Source organism: Nuphar pumila, chromosome 13 (genome assembly GCF_984573655.1).
Source record: "Nuphar pumila chromosome 13, dmNupPumi1.hap1.1, whole genome shotgun sequence".
Lineage (NCBI taxonomy): Eukaryota > Viridiplantae > Streptophyta > Magnoliopsida > Nymphaeales > Nymphaeaceae > Nuphar > Nuphar pumila.
This window is the reverse complement of record NC_143261.1, coordinates 71,266,974-71,293,958: the sequence shown is the minus strand read 5'-3', so window position 1 is coordinate 71,293,958 and position 26,985 is coordinate 71,266,974. Positions and strand designations below refer to the sequence as shown.

The following is a 26,985-nucleotide window of genomic DNA, read 5'->3' as shown; positions in this document are numbered from 1 at the left end:
GGACATAGGCAAAAGAATTTTGAGATATGTGCGTGGCACTATCAATTATGGAATTCATTATAAATGTGTCGAAGATTCAAAATTGGTGGGTTTTTGTGATAGTGATTGGGGTGGAAATAGAGATGATAGTAAAAGCACTTCAGGTTTCATTTTTCACATTGGCTCAGGTGCAATCTCGTGGGCATCGAAGAAGCAAGTTGTTGTTGCTCTCTCCACAACCGAAGCTGAGTATATTTCATTGGCCCTTTCTAGTTGTCAAGCTCTTTGGCTAAGGTGGATTCTTCATGAGCTGAAGCATCCTCAATGGGAGAGCACTCCTTTGTTTTGTGACAATAGTTCAGCCATAGCACTCACCAAAAATCCAGTTTTTCATGGTAAAAGCAAGAATATTTGAATCAAGTATCATTTCATTAGAGACTTGGTCAAAGATGGAGATGTCAATGTCAAGTTTTGCAAGACCCAAGACCAAGTGGCTGATATCTTTACAAAAGCATTGAAGAATGAAACTTTCAATAAATTGAGAGAGAAATTAGGTGTCGTTATAGTCTAGCTTAAGAGGGGCTGTTGGAATTATAAGCTAAACTCTTCGTATTCCTCCCTCATTTTTTGGAAACTCATTTTACTTTAAGGCTTGTTGGAATTATAAGCTAGACTCTTCGTATTCCTCCCTCATTTTGGGAACTCATTTTACATTAAGGCTATTTGCAATTTTTTATACAACTCTTTGGGTTCCTCTCCCATTTATTTCTTTTCCTTGAAAATGTAATAGTCTTTTAGTTTTTCTATGGTAGGAATTTATTATGTAATTAAATTCTGGTTGGGCTTGAATGCTATATATATAGCAGCCATGTATCCTCATTTTGACAAGTCATTGGAATGTATTGAAGCCTTTTGTAGCCTTCTCCTTCTCTTGCACAATTTCTGTGTGTTTTTCATTCTAGAGAACAATCTTCTTCTCTAGTTTGTTGTTTTATTTCCAACAAAGACTATGACACCCTAAGAGGTTAGTGGTTAATGACTCAACCACCGCCCTTCTTCAATGTTGTTTGCGCAGCCATCCAGCGAGAGGAAATTTGCCACAAAGTGATGAATCCTGACTCAAAACCTACGGCAGACTCCAAACCAGCGATGGCCAAACCAAATGAAGACCACCATGAAAAAGTGACTCTTGAGATCAATGCAGGGTGCAAACCAAAAAGAATAGCTATGTCGGTCGAAGCCAAAGGAGGCATCGAACCTGAACGGAACAACAGAACAAGACCCAGGTGTACCCATTGCAAAAAAAATGCTAAGAAATTCATAGTAGACCCAACATGGACAAAAATCAAGGGTTTTGTAAAGGAGGCAAACCGATCACCACTATAGAAGACCTTGGAAATCTTTTCCAAAGCCAAATTAGGTCAAATCTCGCTGTTGGAAATCGACCTCAATCCACCCGCACCGCTACCATCGGTAAATCTCTTGCCTTCGCTATAAATACCATACAACAAAACTGGATCTTAAACACCAGGGCCACTGACAGATGGATCTCTCACTCCCATCTAAGGAACTGATAACGTCTCCTTAAAGGGAAATAACGTCTTTGAAGCTCTCTACATCCCTCACTTTCTAGTAAACTTGTTATCCATCAGCAAGGTAACTAAGGCCTTTAATTGCACCGCTACTTTTTTTCCTGACCATTTAGTATATGGAGACGAAGAAGACTATTGGTAGCGAACATGAGTTGGGTGGCCTATACTTCTTGGGAGCAGGTTATATGTTAACCCCCCCCCCCCCCCGAACAGGGCATCTCATGCTCGGGGGTCCCAAAAAGCACCATGTATTTAAGCATGTGTGTCTCGTATTCCCATGTTTGTTAGCATTAATTAGCATTGGAGTTTGATGCGATTGCAAAGACTTAAGTACCCTCTCCTCTATTGGTGCGAAAAAAATGATGATTCTAAAAAAGGAGTGGTTGTAAAGACTTAAGTGCCTCGAAGATGATTATTTAAGACCCAGTCTCTGCACTGCAAGATTATCCGAGAAAGAAATCTCCCCTAAAGGAGGCCATGAACATCAACCCTCTCACTCTCTCTCCCCCTTCTCTTTCTGCTTCTGTGCACATCCAGCAGAAGATCCTACATTGCTTCATCAAGCACCGACTGACCTGCACATTGACTGTTGTGGAGCCTGATTCAGAGTTTTTACCCTTACAGGATGAGGGTTTGGGGGCTCCTCCCAGTGTGGGTAGCATCATTCAACTAAATGAGTTGTGGATCCTGATTCAGAGTTTTTACCCTTACAGAAGAGGAGTCTGAGGGTTCCTCCCAACGTGGGTAGCATCATTCAACTTGATGAGTTGTGAAACTTGATTCAGAGTTTTTGCCCTTACAGGAGGGGGTTTGGGGGCTCCTCCCAGCGTGGGGTAGCATCATTCAACTTGATGAGTTGTGGAGCCTTATTTAGAGTTTTTGCCCTTACAGGAGAGGGGTCCGAGGGCTCCCCTCCGGCGCGGGTTATAATTTTTTTATTTTCTTTTCTTCTTTTAACTATCGAAAAAGAGCAATAAAGCGATTTGTAGTGTCTTCCGCAAATCACTGTAGTGATTTATAGTGTTATTCAGTAAGCAAATCGCTACCTGAATTAGGACCAACTTGTCATGACCATATCTCCCTAACCAAAGATCATATTCCAAATCCGTAAAAAATGGTGTCTTCGTTATTGAGTCTAGTTTATTCTTGTAAATTTTCAGATATTTCTATAGTCATTTCATTCTCTATTTTAACTAAAAACTAGACCCCTATTATTCTGTATTGTGTAACCCAAAAACACTACAAATCGCTATAATGATTTGCGGAAGACACTACAAATCGTTGTTGGAAGACAAAATAACACTATAAATCGTTGTGAGGCTTGTTGAAGACCCGAAAATACTGTAAATCGTTGTAGGAAGGCCCATTAATACTACAAATCGCTGTTAGAAGACCGGATAAAACTATAAATCATTGTTGGCTCGTTAGAGACCTGAAAACACTACAAATTGTTGTAGGAAGGCCCAACAATACTACAAATTGTTGTTGAAAGACCGAATAACACTATAAATCGTTGTGGACTTGTTGGAGACCCAAAACACTACAAATCGCTGTAGGAAGGCCCGACAATACTACAAATCGATGTTGAAAGGCCGGTTAACACTATAAATCATTGTTGGGCTCGTTGGAGACTCGAAAACACTACAAATTGCTGTAGGAAGGCCCAAAAATACTACAAATCGTTGTTGAAATACCGGACAACAGTATAAATCGTTGTGGGTCTCGTTAGAGACCCGACAACACTAAAAATCATTATAGGAGAGTCATTGACAAAATCGTGGAAAAAATGCTTTATTGATCTTTTTTGGTAGTTAAAAGAGGCAAAGAGTTCCCCCTGGACCCCACCCGCTTACCGCGCAGCGGGATCCGCGCCGGGGGGGGGAGCCCCCGGACCCCTCCTATAAGGGCAAAAACTCTAAATCAGGTTCCACAACTCATCAAGTTGAATGATGTTACTCACGCTGGAAGGAGCCCCCAAACCCCCTCTTGTAAGGGCAAAAACTATGAATCAGGCTCCACAACTCATCAAGTTGAACAATGCTACAGTCAGTGTGCAGGTCAGTCGGTGTTTGATAGAGCAATGTAGGATCGTCTGTTGGATGTGCACAAAAGTAGAAAGAGAAGGGAGAGAGAGTGAGAGGGTTGATGTTCATGGCCTTCTCTAGGGGGAACTTTTTGCCTCCCTTGATTTCTTCTCTAGAGAGAGAGGGTTTTATAGTGTTTTACGAAGAAGGAAGAAGAAGAAGATGACGATGAAAAGTTCAAACAAACATTTTTGATAGCTCAGGTTCGTTTCGCCACATGACCATCGGATCGCCAGCTCACCATCGTTTCGCTGGATCACCATCGACGAAACGATTAAGGTTCGTTTCGCTGTGTAGACTTTGAAGAGTCAACATCATCCTCGACTTTCTGGATGGAGGACATGTTTGTCCTTTTTTTGAACCGTTTGTTTTTTCTTTTTTGAATAAAGGTCATTTTTGTTATTTTTCAAATCGTCATTTTATGAAAATAATAGCAAGAAAGGGTACTTAAGTCTTTGCAACCACACCAGACACCAATGCTAAGTGATGTCAACATACATGGGAATACGAGCCCCATGTGCTTATATACGTGGTGCTCATTCAGACACCCGAACACAGACGTGGGATTCGTTGAATCATCGGGGGAAAACATACACCACCCTCCCATACTTCTTGGACGTCGAGAGCTATACATTTCGAGCTCAAGAGAATATCGATCAGTACTGGCACCATAGACTCGGCCACCCGTATGATAGAACTTTAAAATCTATTTTTTCTAAATTTGATAATTGTTCTGAATCGTGCGATGCATGTCAATATGCAAAACAATCAAGATTACCTTTCAAAAAAAAAATAATGATAGAAGCATAAACCCTTTCAATTTCTCTCAAACATTTGGGGCCCCGCACCCGCAGATTCATACTCTGGGTACAAATGATTATTCTCGCATTACTTGGATTTACTTCTTAGAATGCAAGAGTGAAGTGCTTGAGTTCTTTAAAGATTTTTGTTGCATGATACATAACCAATTCTGAGCCAAAATCGAAATCCTTTGGACCGACAATGGAGGAGAATACACTAGTAATGCATTTAAGGAATATCTACCAGCCGGGACATCATGATCCAGACGACCTGCAGCGGCAAACCCCAGCAAAATGGGATCGTTGAGAGAAAAAATTGACATCTTCTAAACGTTGCTAGAGCTCTCATGTTTCAAATGAAACTCCCTAAAAGTTATCGGTCCATTGCAGTGGCATGCTATATCATAAATCACATACCTAGTCAAGCCATCAACAACCAAGTTCCCATGGAACTACTGAGGGGAAAAAGGATGTCCCTCAATCACCTTCGGGTATTTGGATGCAAATATTTTGTACACCTACAAGAAAAACATGATAACAAATTAGAAAAAAGGGCAGTCAACTGTAATTTTTTTTGGGTACTCATCCATCAAAAAGGGTTATAGATGCTTCGGCCCAAAAAGCTGAAAATTGTTCTTTTCTAGAGATATGAAGTTCTTTGAAAATGAGCCTTATTTACACAACAAAACTCCCTTATCTTTGATTTGTCTCAAGAAGAACATGAAGGGCAACATTCAGAACATGTCCTATCGACCTTAGACACTACATATTCCACCATTCACGAGGAAACAACCATCAATTCAGTGACATGTGTGCCTACTACTGAAGTTCTTGAGAGCGGCTGTTATCATCGCAAAATTTTTCTCTTCCCTGCAAGAGAGAGGGAAAAAGACCCTGCGAGTCAAACTTGACAAGAATTTGAAAATTGTTTTGAAATACTCACCTACGTTTTTTAAAATAGCGGGAAATATTCCGTGGAATGGGACTCGACCTGTCGGTACGATGTTTGACCGTTCCTGGCGCCTTCACCAGGGGTAACTGAACCAACGACCAAATGTGTGCTTGACTTAGCTAAATTATCAAGATTGTGTTCTATTCTAAATGCACATAAAATTCAGGCACGTGCTATGAAATTTTGAAAAAATGCAGTTTGGAAAACATGATATATGCCTAGAAAATGCTTTGGAGTTGGAAAATATTTCTAAGGCAAAAATGGAAATCAATCTCTCAGGAAAACTCTGATAAAAGGATTTGAAATCTCAAGAAAGTTTATAAAGATTTGGAAAAATCATGAAGGAATGAGAATCTCGAGAAAATAGAAAGAATTCTTGAGAAAAGGCAAACACTTGAAGGGAAAATGCTTGTCAGGAAAACTCCAACTTTGAAAATTTTCTTTGAAAAATGATTGAAGATTTATAGGAAAATGATTTTGAGAAAGGAAATCAAATCCTAGGAAATTGAAATTCTGGGAATCCGGGCCTTGAGGAATTGGAAATCGATTTTGACTCTTGAAAATGATGGAAAGTTTTCATTTGAGAAATTGGAAATGAATTCTAAGACAAGAAATATTTTTCGGGAAAATCAGGGAAAACTTAGCTTGGGAAAATCAATCTTTGAAAACATTTTCAGAGCATCTTGAGGAATCGATTTCTTTGAAAATGAAATTTTTGTGATTTTATCAAAAGGAAAAGCATGTGCTTTCATGATGCAAACTATCCTGAATGAATGAATGTCTTTTTATGAAAACATCTTTTCAGGAAAATATGCAATTTTAAAATTAAACTAAGGTAAGATTACCACATATTTCGACTATGGCCGTAAATATGCTTGTAATTTACTTAGTTAATTCTAAAATATTTAGTAAATATTGAAGATATGCAGTGAATTTTGGAAGATAGCCTAAGAGTGTGGGCTCGGTATGACTAGTAGGAAGATGCTGAATTTGGGTCTCGTCCATATTCCGACTAGGGTCGTAAATATGGACTCCACCGAGTTCATCAACTCCCTAAGAGTTAGTGCACGTGCCATTCATGTATATCCATAGTGATTTTGAAATAAAATGCATGAATCACATAATCAGGATATTGCAGAAATTCAAACTATATGATATGCATCATAATCTAAGCAGAAAGGTAAATCTCTTATTCCAATTTTTTTTTAATTATTACATCACTAAATAAAATGAAAGAAAAGGAAAATTGCAGATTCCAACTCCTTCCTTTGAATATCCCTATCAAACTTGAAATGGGGTTAGCTCAAATATGTGGGTATTTCCAAGATTTTCCAATAATATCCTGAGATTATTGGACTTAGTTGGATATAAACCCGTTTTTCATACTTAATTGATATTTGAATGATTCAAATGAATGAAAATTAGGTAATAAATGGTTTGAAATTCGGAGTTATGGTCAAAATACCCCTAATATTGAGGTTATACCTTTAAAATTAGGGGTTTTAAAGGAGTTTTGACAAAATTTGGAGATTTTAAAATGCAAATGGAATCGAATGATGATAAAATGCATGATGACATGCTACTAAATATGATGGGACTATAAAAATTAGAATTAACAATTGAAATTTGGCTAAAATAATGAATTTCGCTTGTTTTTCACTCAAATCAGGGTCCCGCGAGAACCCTGTTTTGATGATACGGATAAACCGGTCATCAAATGGTTCTTAAATCATGCCAAATTCGATAGAGAGCATCCCTCTACCCTTAAAAACAACATAGAATGATAAAATGCATGGAATGACATGGCCCAAATGCAAAATTTAAAAAAAAAAACTCTAAAATAAGCAAATTTCGCCTATGGGTACGAACCAAACATAGCATTTAACACAATAATGCAAAAATCCACCATAAAAATGTCTGATATTTTGCAGGATGCTAAAGGACATAAAAATAAACATCTTTGGCTTTTACGGTCCCAAAATTTGGCCTACGGTGAGTTCGATAGCAGAGATTTGGTTCTGACGGGACTAAAATCAATAAGATCTTATATGAAAATGAATAAAAAATAATAATTTACCACAAAAATTTTCGAAAATTAAATGAGGAACTACTGACATGCATATAAACAACTTTCATTTGTATGGATTTGGCATTTGATTAACTGGATGGGAAATAAAAATATGACATTACATGCATAAACCAGAAGAGTAGATGTAAATACCAAAACAAGAGACCGAAATAAAAAATACGAAACTGGCATGAAGACTGTCCTAAAAATTGCAAAACTTCAGAATCAAGCAGGGGACATTTAGAACATAAAGTTCATTTTTTATAGATCTGGATTTGGAACTATATTCAGAGAGAACCAATCGACTTAAGTCGATCCAGAGTCTCAAGTGCTCAAATTAAGATCTGACACATGTCCCGAACTCTCAGATTTTTGTCAGACAGCAAAAAAAATCAGAAAAATCTAATAAAATCAGATTAAATACTAGCCTTAATCTTAAGTTCAGAGAATTTTTTGGATTGGATCTTCCAAGGGAGATCTTGATTTTACAAGTTGAGATCCAACATCCTGAGCCCTTTCTGGGTCACAAAACCCGACTTGGCATTTTGAATTTTAAACGAAGGAAATAAACTCAAAATGATTCCTATTTTTTTGCAGATTATCAGGGACAGCTATGGGCACGTAATATGATTTTTTTGGCATTTTTAAAGAAAAATAAAAACATAAAATAATGAGTGGACTAACTGACAAAAACAGAGAATTATAGAAACTAAACAGAATTGAAATAAATGCTAAAGAAAATCTAACTAATTCCTAACATATGTTAATTTAACGAAATAAAATATGAATTAAATCTAATTAATGCATGAATGCTAGAAAATCATCAAGAAAGCATAATTATTTTTAATATATGTCATCTTATGAGAATGGTTCAATCCATCATTCGGATGAACCCTTTCTTTAAAACAAAAATTCATGTGATTCAACATGTGAATTGAAACAAAAGCATGATTGCAATAAAATCAATTCGATTGGAACTCACCTTGTGTTCTTCTGGTATTCTAGAGCTTCAGATGCAAAAAAAAAAATGGAACCAAAGGGGGGGCATGAATTTAGAGGACACTACAAGAAAATTGTTAATTAGCGACGGAAATTTGCGATGGATTTTTTCCGTCGCGAATTAGCGACAGATTAGCTAGAGAAACAATTTGTCGCTAATTCGCGACGGATTAGCGAGGAAACAACGTTTATCGCTAATCCATCGCTAAGTAGCGACAGATTAGCGACTGAAATTTTTGGTCGCTAATTCTTATTACAAGAACACCATTTTAGCGATAGATTTAGAGAGGGAACTCTGTCGTCGCTAATCCGTCGCTCATTAGCGACGGCGTAGCGAAAGACTATATTTCGTCGCTTTTTGGTATTTTGATTTACGACAGCTTAGCGACGGAATAATTCTGTCGCTAAGTCGTCGCTAAATGTCGCATAAATCCCTAATCCCATCCCTCTTTCTCTTTTTCCTGTTTCGCTGTCTTGCTCCCGCCCGCCGCCCTCTCCCTCCCGCCGCCCGTCGGCTCTCGCCACCGCCCCGGCCGCCGCCTCTCGCCAACCGTCGCTCCCCATCCACCGCTCGCCAACCGCCGCTCGCCAGCCGTCCACCGCTCGCCAGCCGTCCACCGCTGTGAGTCGTTTGGATAAAATCTGTTTGAGTAGTTGGATACAGAATGTTCTGAGTTGTGATAGTGCTGTGAGTGTCTTTTGAAAATCCATGGGACAACAGAGAAAACGCTGTTAGCGTTTTCCCCTGTTGGTCGTTCGCTTGTGTTCGCAGTCCAACGTCGGTTGTGTTTGCCTCCGATCTGCTGAGTTTGTTAGCAGCACAACCCATCCTGTCTTTGGCATGCTGCCGCTCATCGCAGCTTAAACCAACCTGGTGGGCTTGTGTGGATGCCCAGCTGAGCTGCATCAGCTAGCAGCACTTCATCTTTGTTTGCCTTGCTGTGAACATTTCCTGGGTCAGTTGCTCAGCGCATAACCCAGCTGAATCTTCACCATTATCCAACTGTGTGCTTCTCATCTTCTGATTGTATATTGAACCGCGTCTTGTTGATTGTTTGTGCGAACTGAAATCTGAATATTTGAAGTATATCTTCTTGGTGATTATGGTGTTTGGTGGAAGTTGGGGAAATTGTCGGAGTGTGTTTGCTGCAGGTCATTTCTATTGATATGTATATATATACATATAATTGTCAGGCCCAATCTGATTTGCAAACACCCTTCTATTCTGAACGTATTTTCAAAACACCCTTCTATTCTTTTCTTTCATTCAAAATTCTGTTTGTCCAGTTTTATGTTTCATGCTTTTATCTGATTTTTTTATGTCTATTTCATTCAAATTTTATTTTCCTGAATTTTTTTACAAGTTCATTTTTCTGTTTTCCTGTATTTCAATTTCCAATTGTGTTTTTCTCGTTATTTTCTTGTTTCATTTTTCTGTGTTTGCTTTTCATCATTGCATTTCATGTTTAGATAATTCCTTATCTGCATTTCTTGTTCTGCTAATTTTTGTTAATCTTTTAGTTTTTCATTCTTGTAAAAGTTCTGTTTAGTCTTTTTGCTTCCTTTGCATAAGTGTTTGTGTTTCCCTAATTAGCTTCAATATTCATTGCAGTACATTACTTGCACACTTTATTTCATCGCATTTCATCATTAGATATATCATCATCAGTTTAGTTGTTTTTTGCATTGCATAAGTGTTTGTGTTTCCCTAATTAGCTTCAATATTCATTTTAACACAGTGTTTTTTGCAGATTTCTCAACGGAACTCACTTGTGCCCCGCCACCCGTGGTAAGTAAGTGACAAAAACAATGCAAATCGGGTAAATACCCGTGGTGAGTAAGTGATGCAAGCGCATCACATGTTATTTAATTTATTGAATGTAACACTTTATTGTTCACACACTCACTTAGTTGTTGATATCTAGGACTGCTTTGTTGGAGTTCGGAGATCATGCTGAGCATGATTTTAATGTATGAATATGGAAGTGTTCTTATTTTTGGAGTACGGAGTCCATGCTAGGAATGGTAGTAGTTAGTGGGATATTGAAGTGTGTTTGCTGCAGGTACATGTTTGAGATTTGTTTGATATGAATTATTTCGATGTATTGCAATGTTTGATGTGATTGTATCCATGCTTACATGTAGTTACTTTCAATTTGATTATGTCTACCATGTGAAATTGTATACTGAAAGCATGCTTCAAATGAATGTATCGTGTCATGAATAGTTTGCACATGAAAATATTAAGTTATCAATGCATGCATCATAATTCTTGTGATTGTATGACATCATATATTGCATGATAAATTTGATATTTTCTTCATCATAGCATTCTGATGGTTCTCTTTTAACTGGTTAGGATACTATTCGCAACATCATACGATAAAATGACTGCAAACCGTGAATGGATGTATCGTAGGATAGTGGACAATGAGTTATCGCATGAATATATGGATGGTGTTGACAGTTTTATTGAATTTGCAACGACAAGTGTCAGTACAGTAGATCCCACAGGTCGGATTAGGTGTCCCTGCAAGATTTGTAAGAATAATTGATTTGTAGAACCTCATGGCGTTAGACATCACCTATACAGGAAGGGTTTTGTGAGTGATTATCAGAACTGGACGTTTCATGGAGAAGAATTTAGAAACGATTTTGATGCACGGGTGAATGTGGTGCACGATAATCCATATACGAATTTGATATTTGATGCCGCAAGAACAGAACTGGGTTCTGCTATGAGTTCTAGTGATGTAAGAACTGCCATAGATGAAGAATCACCAAACGATGCAGCTAGTAGATTTTATGATTTACTTAGAGATGCTGATGAGCCACTTTGGAACGGTTGTGAGAGTCACACTATCTTGTCTGCAGTTCTTCAACTAATGAATTTGAAGTCCGAGTATAATTTGAGTCAATCATGTTTTGACCCTTTGTGCATGATTGTGAAGAGTATGTTGCCCAAAGATGAGAAATTGCCACAAAATTTCTATCGTGCGAAAGTTATGGTCAACGCTCTAGGTATGGGTTACAAAAAGATTGATGTTTGTCCAAATCACTGCATGTTGTATTTCAAGGAGCAGGAAAACAACATATCATGTCAGTCATGTGGGCATCCTCGGTTCAAGCCAAAGACAAGAAGCAATGGTAGCACGAGATCAAAGGAAGTTTCATACAAGTCGTTCCGCTACTTTCCTATCACTCCTAGATTGCAGCGATTGTATATGTCTTCAAGGACAGCTAAACACATGAGATGGCATGCAAATAAAGTTTGACACCATGAAAACAAGATCACGCATCCTGTTGACGTTGAAGCTTGGAAGCACTTTGATCGTACTCATCAGAACTTCACAATGGAAGTGTGAAATGTTAGACTCGGTCTATGTACAGATGAATTTAATCCATTTGGGGGTAGATCAAGTCCATACTCATGCTGACCAGTATTTGTAACTCCATACAACTGATCATGCATATATTTTAGGGATTTTTCATATAAAAATATGCATGATTTTATAAAATATTGTTTCAAAAATCTAATTTTATGATAGTTTTCGAGTAAATATGCTAAAATGATTTAAAAATAGAAAATGCATGAAAAATAGTTTTATTTTACATTTTTATGCATATTTTAGTTTTTGTTATAGTCATAGTAGTTTTAGTTTTTAATAAAAATAATAAAAATAAAAATAAAATAAAAATAAAATAAAAATTAGAGTTAGATATATTGTGAAATAAGGTTAGTGTAAATAATTTTTTTAGAATAGTTAGTTCGTTTGAGGTTTTTAGTAAATAGTTTGTTTTTTTTTTATACTCTTTTAAATAGTTTGTTGTTTTTAGATTTTTTTTAAAAAAAAAATAATAATAATAAACCGGTTTGCATTTGGTTTTTAAACTAAAATAAAAAAAATATAATAAATCAAACCGGTTCAAACCGGTTTGCAATTTTAAAAAGAAAACTAAAAAAATAAGTAACCGGCTTGAACCGGTTTGTATTAGTTTGAAACCGGTTCCAGCCGGTTTGGGGTTTTTAAAACCCACGAAATGAAAATTTTTTAGGCGCCTCCTTCCATTCACGCCTGAAGCCCTTCTTTCCCCTATTTCCCTCTATTCCATCTCTTCTCTCCTCCCTCCACCATTGTCGGTGGCTCTCCATTTCCCTAACTTCTCCTTCTTCCTCTTTCTCTATCTACACTCCAGCCCGCGGCATTGGTGGAAGATCCTTATTCCGGCGACAGGTGGTGGAGGCCGCCACCTCTTCTTCAGCTTCTTCTTCATCACGGTAAGTTCTGACTCTTCTTCTTCAGATCTTCTTCTTCTTCCTCTTCTTCTTTCAATCTCTTCTTCTTCTTCTTCTTCTCCTTCATCTCTTCTTGTTCTTCATCCGATTTCTTCTTCCGATCTGTTTTTGTTTTTTTTACTTCTTCTTCTTCAATAAATCCTATTTTTCTTCTCCTTTCTTATTCTTCAAATCTTCTTCTGATTGGTTGTGCTGTGTTAGTTCTGTAGAAAAGAAAAAAAAACGAAAAAACAAAAAGAAAAAAAAAAGAAATCGATGGATGTTGTTTCAGTTTATGTTTTTTTTTTCATCATCCGATCTTCTATTTTGTATTTCATTTGTAGTGAAATTTGTTTCATATTTTGTTCTTAATTTGTAATTCGTACATTAGTTGTTAATAGTTTCCTGTTTTTACTGTTTTCATAATGTTTTAGTATAGTTTCTTGTTTTTACTGTTTTCATAATGCTGTTTTCATAATGTTTTAGTATAGTTTCCTGTTTTTACTGTTTTCATAATGCTGTTTTCATAATGTTTTAGTGTTTTCATAATGTTGAGTTTTAATGTTTTCATAATGTTTTTATAATGTTTTCATAGTTGTCTAAGAATATAGTTTTTACTGTTTTCATCATGTTTTTCTTCTGAATTTCTGTTTGATGTCTCATTTAATTTGAATTCTTGTTTTTCATTCATTACATTTTTTTTCCCTGATAACTGCATTTCTATTTGTTACTTCTCTTCGTAGTCTGCATATTTTGTTCTGTCATTCATTAGTTCTGGTTTTTATTTTGATTTCATTTACTTTGATTTCCTGCTTTTAATTTTTCCTTCATTTTCCTATTCTTGTTAAGTAAACTGTTAGTTAAGTGCTTGTAATCAGTTAGTTAGATTTCTTTCATATTTCTAGCATGTAATTAGTATTTTTTTTTTTAGTATAATTCTACTTCTATCTCTGGTACTGCTCGTGTTCATTTGAATTGTGCAGGATAGCACAGGATTGGAGCGGAATTGATTACATGACACGAAGTACGAAGAATAAAGCTTCGTTTTACTTTTTAGTTTAGAATTAGAAATTTGAAATTGGGTTTGTAAATATTGCACTTTACGCCCTCTGCGAAGGGTATTCATTTGTTGTAATAGTTAGTTGTTTTTACCTCTTTTGAAACATTTTACATTTCAATAATTCGGCAATAAAGATTAGTTTAGATTTGTGTGCTTGAATACGATATATTCCCGTTCCCTGAGTTCGACCCGGTCTCATCCACTAGTGAGAACCGGTTTTTATTATTTGATGTCTGGTTTTCACATGTTTTACATTTAAAAATCTTTTCAAAATTACAACGATTTAAAATAAGACATCAAATTTTTGGCGCCGTTGCCGGGGAACGACGTAATATTAGTATTCGCTTTATTGCTTAGTGTTTGTGTGCATTTAGGTTTAGAACCATGTATGTGCATATCTTAGAGACGAACTTACTTTTCTGCACAGCCCACTTATTAGGATCCCCTTAGAGGTGACTGTGTACGATTGGTACCGTACACATAGATTTCATATTTTTAATGCATAATCTCTGTTATGTGTAACTGCGTGGTGTTTGTTTAGTTTTTGTTGTTTTTAGTTTACTCGCTTTGTGGTTTGCGTGGTTTGGCCGCTTAGTGCGTTAGTTAGGTAGAAAACCCAGAGTTAGGACGTGTGCTACACCGGTCTACTCTAAGGTGTAAGCAATGACTGACGATCATCAATTGATCCGTCCTTTGAGGGAGTATTTCATGCCAAATACATATACTCCCGCCTCCTGCATCACGAGACCTGATGTAGGAGCGAGCCATTTTGAGATTAAGGCCAGTGTGATTCAAATGTTACCTTCGTTTTATGGCCTTAGCAATGAGGACCCATATCGTCATCTCGACGAATTCCTTGAGATTTGCTCGACTGTGCGAATCAATAATTTTGGAGAAGATGCTATGCGGTTAACCTTGTTTTCGTTCTCTCTCAAAGATAAAGCCAAGCACTGGTTAAAATCTCTTGAGATGGTTTGTATTACTACTTGGGAAGGAATGCAAAGAGAATTTTTAAAAAAATATTTCCCAATTGGTAAAACGAATCAGTTTCGTAAAGCTATAACCAGTTTTTCTCAAATTGAGGGAGAACAATTTCACGAGTCTTGGGAGAGATTGAAAGATCTTCTCCGCAAGTGTCCCCATCACCAGGTGCCTCGTTGGCAGTTGGTGCAGTATTTTTATGACGGGCTTACTGAAAAGCACCGTTAAATGGTTGATTCGTCTTGTGGGGGCACTTTTATGCTCAAGAGTGAGGACGAGGCTTGGTCTTTATTCGAGACCTTGAGTGAAAACACGATGCATCATACCTTGTTTTCACGGCTCGATAGGACTACATCTCTGTCTAGTGGTCCTAGGAAAGTTGGGATTTCCGAAGTTGGGTCTGAATTAGAATTGCGTATCAAGGTTGACCAGTTGACTAGGAAGTTAGATCAATTCCTAGCCAATTCTTCGAGAAATCAAGTAGAAAGAGTGTGCGAGCTATGTGCTAGCCCTGCACACTGTGTTGTGGATTGTCCGGCAGCGTCCTTATATCCTGAATTCGTTCAGAAGCAGGTGAATGCTGCCCATGGTTTCGCTAAACCCATGCCCGATTCATTTACATCCTCATATAACCCAGGTTGGCGAAACCAGTCTATTTTTTCATTCCATCAGCCCTCTTAGACACAGTATAGACCCAGTAACCCTTCACAAGGTTACTCGCATCCTATATTTCCACAGGTTCATCCCCAGTATTGTCTACCTTCTCCTCAGGAGCCCATTCCAAGTTCATCATTTCAAGAGAAGATGTTAGAAGCCTTTTCTGATATCAAGGCTACTCTTTGTTCCCATACGCAGTCAATAGCCAAGCTAGAGACTCAAATGGGACAGTTAGCTCAGACATTCAGTAGACAAAGTCAGGGGAACCTTCATAGTCAGTCTGTTGTCTCAAAGGGAGAGGATTCAATGTCATTTGACTTGCAACCCACTGATTCACATCATGAGCAAGTCAAATCTATTACATCCCTTTAGTATGGGAAGGCGTGTCACTCCACTCAGGAATCGACTCATGAGCCCCATATCAGTTCTACTGACGAGTCGATTTCCATATTACCTCAGCAGGAAGGGCTTTACTCACAACATACATTTTCATCATATAAAGCCCCATTTCCTCAGCCTTTAGGATCACCAATCGTTTTGAGTAAGCAAGAGGTGCAGATGCAGAAGGTGCTTGACCAAGTCAAGCCAGATCATATTCACCACTTGTCTGAAGTAGCATTCATTGATACTCGGTCGGTCCTAGACTCTCATTTCCTGACCAGTCTCTCACATGAGACTAATCTCAGTTCTTCATGTCAAGAGAGTCATGATACTACATTTGGAGGTAGAAGGGATGGAAACACAGTGCGTAGTGTCACAGATGACACTATTTTTTTCATAGAGCCCGGTTGAGTCTGACTTTATGTCCATTGATCTCATGGACGATAAAGGATTTCCAGGGATCCGTCTGGCTGGGGACGTGAAACTTAGCGCTTTATGGGAGGCAACCCATATCTTGTAGATTTGTTTAGAATTTATAGATTTTATTTTGTTTTTACTTTTTCATGAGTTTTTCATGTTCTTTTTGTTTCTTTCATGAGTTTTGTGTTTTGTCATGTATACATTGCATTTATTACATTCATAGAACGTGTATTTTTTCATGTCAGGTCATTCTACTCTTTTCCCTCAATTATTTTCTCTCATGTGCATTCACATAGTTTCATATAAGCATGGGGGAGTGCCACTGGGACAGTGTCATTCAAGCATGGGGGAGGGTGTAGTTTGCACACCTTGATATTTCTGTTTACGTTCTTGCACATGTTTACACATATCTCATGAAAAGTAGATTTTTAAAGAAAGAGTTTGAACTTATATGAATGTTATTTCAAATCTGATGTTTTTAGAGGATTTTTTTTAAGCCCCCACGAAAAAATTTTCTGACATAGATCTAAAAATTATGGTTGTTTATGCGGATTTCAAAGAAATGAGGATAAATACATGTTAGAATTTATTTTGAATCATAAATATGAATATGCACAGTTCTATTTTTAAAAACTAAGCAAATGAACAAAAGTGTAAAAAAATGAGCTCAAAAGAAAAAATATAGCATGTGTTAGGTTGTTTGGATAATTCCACAATCCTTAGTAGATGGAACTTAGATGTAAGTTGAAACTTTTAATTCCATTTCGAAAAGGAGAGTGGAAAACTTTGTGATCCTAAGTAACTGAGAACAGATACAAGTTGAAATATTTGACTCTCATGTTATAAAGGTGAATGAAGGAAGTCACTTTTATGTCTTAGTTGATATCTTTTTGTATGTATAGAAGATATTGACATTGCACAAGGCATAAAAGCAGACCACACGCAAGCTATAAGAGAAAAATAAGTGCGCAAAAAGAAAAAGCGTGAAAAAAAGAAAAAAAAAAAGAGAAAAGAGCTTAAAAAGAAAGAAAAGTTCAATGCTTAGAAGTGTGATTGAGAAAACCTGTGTAGAAAACATATGAGTGAGGATAAGTAAATAATAATATGTTTTTATTGGATTTTCTAAGAATAAAACATAAATAACTGTGATATTTAGAAAAGTGAAAGAAATTCTTTTTCTGTGGTGGTACATAAAAAACTCTAATCATATTGTGATTTTGAAATAAGAGGAAATATTTGTGAAAATAAAGTCTTTAATTACCTACTGATTGTGAGGATGTGTAATATTATGCATACATGACAGAGATGTTTGTGGGTAGCATCACTGCAAACCCTCACGAGACCTTACTCGTCCACTGGGGTAACCCAGGGGTTGAAAGGGCTTGTTGCATGAGCTAAATGCAACCGTGATTCCTACGAAAGTGAGTTAGGTGATAGTTTGATTTCGTGCATTTTTCTAGTTTGCTCGAGGACTAGCAAAACATAAGCATGAAGGTATTTGATCATGCATATATTTTAGGGATTTTTCATATAAAAATATGCATGATTTTATAAAATATTGTTTCAAAAATCTAATTTTATGATAGTTTTCGAGTAAATATGCTAAAATGATTTAAAAATAGAAAATGCATGAAAAATAGTTTTATTTTACATTTTTATGCATATTTTAGTTTTTGTTATAGTCATAGTAGTTTTAGTTTTAGTTTTTAATAAAAATAATAAAAATAAAAATAAAATAAAAATAAAATAAAAATTAGAGTTAGATATATTGTGAAATAAGGTTAGTGTAAATAATTTTTTTAGAATAGTTAGTTCGTTTGAGGTTTTTAGTAAATAGTTTGTTTTTTTTTTATACTCTTTTAAATAGTTTGTTGTTTTTAGATTTTTTTTTTTTTAAAAATAATAATAATAAACCGGTTTGCATTTGGTTTTTAAACTAAAATAAAAAAAATATAATAAATCAAACCGGTTCAAACCGGTTTGCAATTTTAAAAAGAAAACTAAAAAAATAAGTAACCGGCTTGAACCAGTTTGTATTAGTTTCAAACCGGTTCCAGCCGGTTTGGGGTTTTTAAAACCCACGAAATGAAATTTTTTTAGGCGCCTCCTTCCATTCATGCCTGAAGCCCTTCTTTCCCCTATTTCCCTCTATTTTATCTCTTCTCTCCTCCCTCCACCATTGCCGGTGGCTCTCCTTTTCCCTAACTTCTTCTTCTTCCTCTTTCTCTATCTACACTCTAGCCGGCGGCATTGGTGGAAGATCCTTATTCTGGCGACAGGTGGTGGAGGCCGCCACCTCTTCTTCAGCTTCTTCTTCATCACGGTAAGTTCTGACTCTTCTCCTTCAGATCTTCTTCTTCTTCCTCTTCTTCTTTCAATCTCTTCTTCTTCTTCTTCTCCTTCATCTCTTCTTGTTCTTCATCTGATTTCTTCTTTCGATCTGTTTTTGTTTTTTTTACTTCTTCTTCTTCTTCAATAAATCCTATTTTTCTTCTCCTTTCTTATTCTTCAAATCTTCTTCTGATTGGTTGTGCTGTGTTAGTTCTGTAGAAAAGAAAAAAAAAACGAAAAAACAAAAAGAAAAAAAAAAAGAAATCGATGGATGTTGTTTCAGTTTATGTTTTTTTTTTCATCATCCGATCTTCTATTTTGTATTTCATTTGTAGTGAAATTTGTTTCATATTTTGTTCTTAATTTGTAATTCGTACATTAGTTGTTAATAGTTTCCTGTTTTTACTGTTTTCATAATGTTTTAGTATAGTTTCCTGTTTTTACTGTTTTCATAATGCTGTTTTCATAATGTTTTAGTATAGTTTTCTGTTTTTACTGTTTTCATAATGCTGTTTTCATAATGTTTTAGTGTTTTCATAATGTTGAGTTTTAATGTTTTCATAATGTTTTTATAATGTTTTCATAGTTGTCTAAGAATATAGTTTTTACTGTTTTCATCATGTTTTTCTTCTGAATTTCTGTTTGATGTCTCATTTAATTTGAATTCTTGTTTTTCATTCATTACATTTTTTTTCCCTGATAACTGCATTTCTATTTGTTACTTCTCTTCGTAGTCTGCATATTTTGTTCTGTCATTCATTAGTTCTGGTTTTTATTTTGATTTCATTTACTTTGATTTCCTGCTTTTAATTTTTCCTTCATTTTCCTATTCTTGTTAAGTAAACTGTTAGTTAAGTGCTTGTAATCAGTTAGTTAGATTTCTTTCATATTTCTAGCATGTAATTAGTATTTTTTTTTTAGTATAATTCTACTTCTATCTCTGGTACTGCTCGTGTTCATTTGAATTGTGCAGGATAGCACAGGATTGGAGCAGAATTGATTACATGACACGAAGTACGAAGAATAAAGCTTCGTTTTACTTTTTAGTTTAGAATTAGAAATTTGAAATTGGGTTTGTAAATATTGCACTTTACGCCCTCTGCGAAGGGTATTCATTTGTTGTAATAGTTAGTTGTTTTTACCTCTTTTGAAACATTTTACATTTCAATAATTCGGCAATAAAGATTAGTTTAGATTTGTGTGCTTGAATACGATATATTCCCGTTCCCTGAGTTCGACCCGGTCTCATCCACTAGTGAAAACCGGTTTTTATTATTTGATGTCTGGTTTTCACATGTTTTACATTTAAAAATCTTTTCAAAATTACAATGATTTAAAATAAGACATCAAATTTTTGGCGCCGTTGCCGGGGAACGACGTAATATTAGTATTCGCTATATTGCCTAGTGTTTGTGTGCATTTAGGTTTAGAACCACGTATGTGCATATCTTAGAGACGAACTTACTTTTCTGCACAGCCCACCTATTAGGATCCCCTTAGAGGTGACTGTGTACGATTGGTACCGTACACATAGATTTCATATTTTTAATGCATAATCTCTGTTATGTGTAACTGCGTGGTGTTTGTTTAGTTTTTGTTGTTTTTAGTTTACTCGCTTTGTGGTTTGCGTGGTTTGGCCGCTTAGTGCGTTGGTTAGGTAGAAAACCAAGAGTTAGGACGTGTGCTACACCGGTCTACTCTAAGGTGTAAGCAATGGCTGACGATCATCAATTGATCCGTCCTTTGAGGGAGTATTTCATGCCAAATACGTATACTCCCGCCTCCTGCATCACGAGACCTGATGTAGGAGCGAGCCATTTTGAGATTAAGGCCAGTGTGATTCAAATGTTACCTTCGTTTTATGGCCTTAGCAATGAGGACCCATATTGTCATCTCGACGAATTCCTTGAGATTTGCTCGACTGTGCGAATCAATAATTTTGGAGAAGATGCTATGCGGTTAACCTTGTTTCCGTTCTCTCTCAAAGATAAAGCCAAGCACTGGTTAAAATCTCTTGAGACGGTTCGTATTACTACTTGGGAAGGAATGCAAAGAGAATTTTTAAAAAAATATTTCCCAATTGGTAAAACGAATCAGTTTTGTAAAGCTATAACCAGTTTTTCTCAAATTGTGGGAGAACAATTTCACGAGTCTTGGGAGAAATTGAAAGATCTTCTCCGCAAGTGTCCCCATCACCAGGTGCCTCGTTGGCAGTTGGTGCAGTATTTTTATGACGAGCTTACTGAAAAGCACCGTCAAATGGTTGATTCGTCTTGTGGGGGCACTTTTATGCTCAAGAGTGAGGACGAGGCTTGGTCTTTATTCGAGACCTTGAGTGAAAACACGATGCATCATACCTTGTTTTCACGGCTCGATAGGACTACATCTCTGTCTAGTGGTCCTAGGAAAGTTGGGATTTCCGAAGTTGGGTCCGAATTAGAATTGCGTATCAAGGTTGACCAGATGACTAGGAAGTTAGATCAATTCCTAGCCAATTCTTCGAGAAATCAAGTAGAAAGAGTGTGCGAGCTATGTGCTAGCCCTGCACACTGTGTTGTGGATTGTCCGACAGCGTCCTTATATCCTGAATTCGTTCAGGAGCAGGTGAATGCTGCCCAAGGTTTCGCTAAACCCATGCCCGATTCATTTACATCCTCATATAACCCAGGTTGGCGAAACCAGTCTATTTTTCCATTCAATACAGTAATGAATATTAAAGGAAAAACGAAGGATAATCCGAAGGCCCGTATGGATTTAAAATTAATATGTAAAAGACCAGAATTGGAACTCAAAGAGTATAATGGCAAAGTACTGAAACCAAAGGCGAAGTACGTGCTCGGACCTGATCAAATAAAACATGTATGTCAATGGTTGAAACAACTGAGATTTCCAGATGGATATGTCTCTAACATTGCTCGGGCTGTGAAGATTGATGATGGACAGTTATATGGGTTGAAAAGCCATGATTGTCATATCTTTATGCAACGATTGATACCCCTAGCATTCCATGATATGTTAGACAAACCTATATGGGGGGTATTGTCTGAGTTGAGCGGATTTTTTAGAATATTGTGCGCATCGGAGGTCGTTGTATCAGATGTAAAGAATCTCGAGGACTCTGTCATCACCACTGTTTGTCTGTTAGAAAAGATATTTCTGCTAGCATTTTTCGATGTTATGGAACATTTGATCATACATCTGCCATATGAACTAAGGGTTGGTGGCACTATGCAATATTGATGGATGTACCCATTTGAAAGGTATATGTTTTTTTATATTTGTCTCTTTAATGACAGATATTTAAAATTTGAAATGTATATTCTTGTCAGATGCATGTTCGAACTAAAAAAAAAGGTTCGTAATAAAGCAAGAGTAGAAGGCTCTATTTGTGAGGCGTACACTTTAGAAGAGATTTCAAATTTCTTATCTATGTACTTCGAACCTCATATTCCAACACGTTACACATGCCCGCCCCGTAACGATGATGGAGAACAAGTAACTGTAGCTGACAAGCTGACGATATTTCAACCACTTGGGCATGCATTTGGTAGTTGCCGATCAAGGCTATTGACAGATCGAGAGCAAGATGCAGCACACATCTATATTCTTTTTAATTGCTCAGCGATCGACCCATACATCGAGTAAGTATATGTATATGCAACTCAATTATAAATCCTTTTATGTTCTATATGTGGATACATGGCTCGGTAATATAATTATTTGTGGTTTGCAGACGATTTGATCTGGAGTTGCAAAACGAAGTTTCACATCTCACTGATGCAGAAGTACAAAAAGAACGTGAAACTAAGTTTGTGAAGTGGTTGAAACAGTTGGTAAAGAAGCTAACATAAATTTTGTACTTATAAACAACACTAAGTTACTTAATTGATCATGATCACAATCATTGTTTATGTATGTGCGTAGGTTCGCAATGGTGATGTTAAAGATCAAGGAATATGTGATTTAGAAAATGGTCCGACCAAAGTTGTCGAATGCTACAACGGGTATATCGTAAATGGTTATCGATTCCATACAAAAGACTACGGTATAAACAAATCAACGATAAATAGTGGCGTGTGTGTCAAGGGTAGCAGCTATGGTGAAAATAAACATGATTACTACAGTGTTATAGAAGAAATAATGGAGTTGACTTACTTAGGCATGAATAACAGGGTTACGATATTCAAGTGTCATTGGTTTGATCCAACTGCAACAAGACTCGACAAAGCTTCAGGCTTTGTAGAGGTGAATCATAAATCCAAGTTTGGAACATATGAACCATTCATATTAGCCTCGCAAGCTCAACAAGTTTATTATACTTCATATCCGAGTATAAAAAAGTCAGATAGAAATGAATGGTGGACAGTTTGCAAGGTGAAATCCAAACTATACCCCGAGTATGATCAGTTACAGGAAGATGAGTTAGCTGAAGACAGTGATTACTATCAATCAGATGATGTCTATGACTTCGCTTATGGTCATGATGTTGCGCATGATATGCATGTCATATCTCAATTGGCTGATGAAACATTCATAGAGGAATGTGATCCAAATGATGTACCAAGTGGATAGGCAAACAATGAAGAAGAAGAAGAAGAAGAAGAAGAAGAAGAAGAAGAAGAAGAAGAAAGTCAAACTAGTGACGAGGAAGAATTCTCAAGCTAGTGAGCAAAATCTTATACTACAAACCTCTATTTAAATGCATTGTAATACTTGATGTGAGTTGTATTGCAATACTTGGTGTGAATGATTAAAAATTTTATTTGAATGTATATTAATACTTGATACGAATGATTCGAATGCATTGTAATACTTGATGTGAATGATTTCAATTATCTGAATGTATTATAATTTATGCAATTAACGAATGATTTGAATTAGTGCAATACTTGATGTGAATGATTTGAATTATTTGAATGCATTGCAATGCTTGATGTGAATGACTTGAATGCATTATAATACTTGATGTGAATTATTTGAATGTATTGTATGACATATGTTATTTGTTAGAATATGGTTCGTGGAGGTTATAGTGGTCGCTCATCCAGTAGTAGCCAGGCTCAGCCTTCATCTTCACGGGCTCCTGTGATAGGTATATCATATAACTAATTGGATGCTTGATTAGTTCAAATGTGCATTCTGAGAATTTCTAATGTATTTTTTTACAGATGATGTTGCGCCTGTACACGACCCACCTACACCAGTTGATCGCACAAGTCAACATCCAACACAGGAAACAGGGTCTTCTCAGGCTGGCACAAGAAGACTCATTCGAATAGTGTATATCGATAATCGACCGTAAGTATTTTGTTTTCAATTATTGCATATCTTTTAAATATTTTATATTGATATTTACTGTGTAACAATTCATGTGCAGCACGAGGTTTGAGCCACAAGAAGTAGTACGGGAGATTAGGAATTCACTTCTTCAACATCTACCAGGACTAGTTGCTCAATGGAAAGAGTACCCAAAGGAGGTGTTAGACAGATTGTGGTCCTCATTCATGGTATACAGTTGTTCCTCATAGTTAATGTGTTTCATATTTAATTTATTTAAGCAATGTCTACTAACTTTCTGAAAATATTTGTAGGCTTCGAATCGCTTAGCAACTACGGTGGAAGAAAATGATGCAAGGAAGGTGTGGCAGAATGTGACTGTCAATCGATTTGCAGACATGCTGCACACTATGAAGACTGCAGCAAAAAAAGCATCTGGCGTAGTAGATGATCCATTACTATGGAAGGGCCATGGTCCTATTACTATCAGGAGAGATTACTGGGATGAAATGTGCGATAAGTGGGCGGGAGATGCATTTAGAAATCGCTCTGCGAAGGCTGCACAAAATCTATCGAAGATGCCCGAAGCCCATCTACACACAGGTGGATCTAAGACATTTGGGAGCCACCTAAAGAAAATGGTAACTCATCAATATATAATATTAATTTTATAAGTATTGTTGCAAACTTGTGTACTAAATCTTTTGTCATTTAACTTCGCAGGAAGCAGAAAAAGGAGGCAGTGTACCATATAAGGATGTGTTTGTAGAAACACATAAACGGAAGACCACGGGAGTCTTCGTATCAGAGAAGGCGAGAACGACAACGGTATGTATTAATTCTATTAATAATCATTGCAATATATATGCAAGTTATCATAATGTTATCATTAATTATTAATGAATACTTTAAACATTATTTTGTAGGAGGCATATGAGCAACAGATGGTAGAGCGATATGGCGATGACGCTACTCAGCATCCATCATTTGATCCTACAGCATGGGTGACTGCAGCAGGTGAACCCAAAAAAGGTCGCATGTTCGGGTTTGGGAGTAATATGAACACTTCACCAGTTATTGGTTCTTCCAGTTACGGCTCACCGACTTCTTGCGCCGACATAAGCTCCAAGCAGCCGACTATTCTTTCTGGTGATGATGTACGCGAGATCATTAATGAATCACTGAATAACTACTTCCAATACACCGTCGCCCCCTTTCTCCGAAATGAGATCAAGGCCGCTGTTCAGGATAGGGGATCTTCGATTCCAGGTCCCTCTCAGGTATAATCACATATTCAGTTTTTTGTCTGCCTTAGAACACATATGAGAATAATCGAATCACATATTCAGTTTTTTGACTGCCTAAGAACACATATGAGCATGTTATAATCACATATTCAGTTTTTTGACTGCCTTAGAGCACATATGAGCATGCTATAATAACATATAGAGTTTTTTTATTGCATTAGAACACATATGAACATGCTATATATCATTTATGATAGAATCACATATAAAAATTTTTGCTTTGCCTGCCTTAGAGCACATATGAGCATGCTATATTCACATATTCAATTTTTTTACTGCCTTAGCACACATACGAGCATGATCGAATCACATATATAGTTTTTTGCCTGCCTTAAAGCACATCTGAGCATGGTAGAATCACATATAGAGTTTTTCTAGATGCCTTACAACACATATGAACATGCTATAATCACATATTCAATTTTTTGACTGCCTTAGCACACATATGAGCATGATAGAATCACATATATATATATATATATATAACTTTTTGTCTGCCTTAGAGCACATATGAGCATGATAGAATCACATATAAAGTTTTTTTGACTGCATTAGAACACATATGAGCATGCTCGAATAACATATTCAGTTTTTTGCCTGCCTAAGAACACATATGAGCATGTTATAATCACATATTCAGTTTTTTGACTGCCTTAGAGCACATATGAGCATGCTATAATAACATATAGAGTTTTTTTATTGCATTAGAGCACATATGAGCATGCTATAATCACATATAAAGTTTTTTTGCCTGCCTAAGAACACATATGAGCATGATAGAATCACATATAAAGTTTTTTTGACTGCATTAGAACACATATGAGCATGCTATAATCACATATTTAGTTTTTTGACTGCCTAAGAACACATATGAGCATATTATAATCACATATTCAGTTTTTTGACTGCCTTAGCACACATATAAGCATGCTATAATAACATATAGAGTTTTTTTACTGCCTTAGAACACATATGAACATGTTATATATCATTTATGATAGAATCACATATAAAATTTTTTGCTTTGCCTGCCTTAGAGCACATATGAGCATGCTATATTCACATATTCAATTTTTTTACTGCCTTAGCACACATACGAGCATGATCGAATCACATATATAGTTTTTTGCCTGCCTTAAAGCACATCTGAGCATGGTAGAATCACATATAGAGTTTTTCTAGATGCCTTAGAACACATATGAACATGCTATAATCACATATTCAATTTTTTGACTGCCTTAGCACACATATGAGCATGATAGAATCACACATATATATATATATATATATATATATATATATATATATATATATATATATATATATATATATATATATATATATATATATATATATAACTTTTTGTGTGCCTTAGAGCACATATGAGCATGATAGAATCACATATAGAGTTTTTTTATTGCCTTAGATCACACATGAGCACATGATAGAATCACATATAGTGTGTAATTTATTTTATTATATTTTGTTTATCAATACTGACTGTTCTTTTCTTGTGTAGGCTGCTAGCGATAATCAGCGTAGTGGAGCTGAAGGGACAGATAAAGACAATGAACAAGAAGACGCACAAAATCTTGGCGATGATTAGAGGACTGTGTTGAAGAAGTTCTATTTTTTTTATTTTTCCTAATTGTAATTGTTGAATTGTAAATAATTAAACTTCTTAATTTTAAGGTGGAACGATTAATTGTTGTAGATTCTTGTTATATGAATTTTTTTGTGTGGTTTGTTTTTTTTATTTACAGGAAATATAAATTGTACAGGAAATAGAAATTGTACAGTTCTCGGTATTTAATTTTCAAA

At 36.2% G+C, this 26,985-nt stretch overlaps 1 protein-coding gene across 1 annotated transcript; it reads left to right on the top strand.

Annotated features, from left to right (window-relative positions):
- Positions 1-24,766: 24,766 nt before the first annotated feature.
- Positions 24,767-26,770, top strand: LOC149818662 (uncharacterized). The gene is made up of 2 exons (XM_089986272.1): positions 24,767-25,137; positions 26,684-26,770. The coding sequence occupies exons 1-2, from the start codon at positions 24,802-24,804 to the stop codon at positions 26,768-26,770; spliced, it is 423 nt and encodes a 140-aa protein (XP_089842398.1). The 5' UTR covers positions 24,767-24,801.
- Positions 26,771-26,985: the final 215 nt, after the last annotated feature.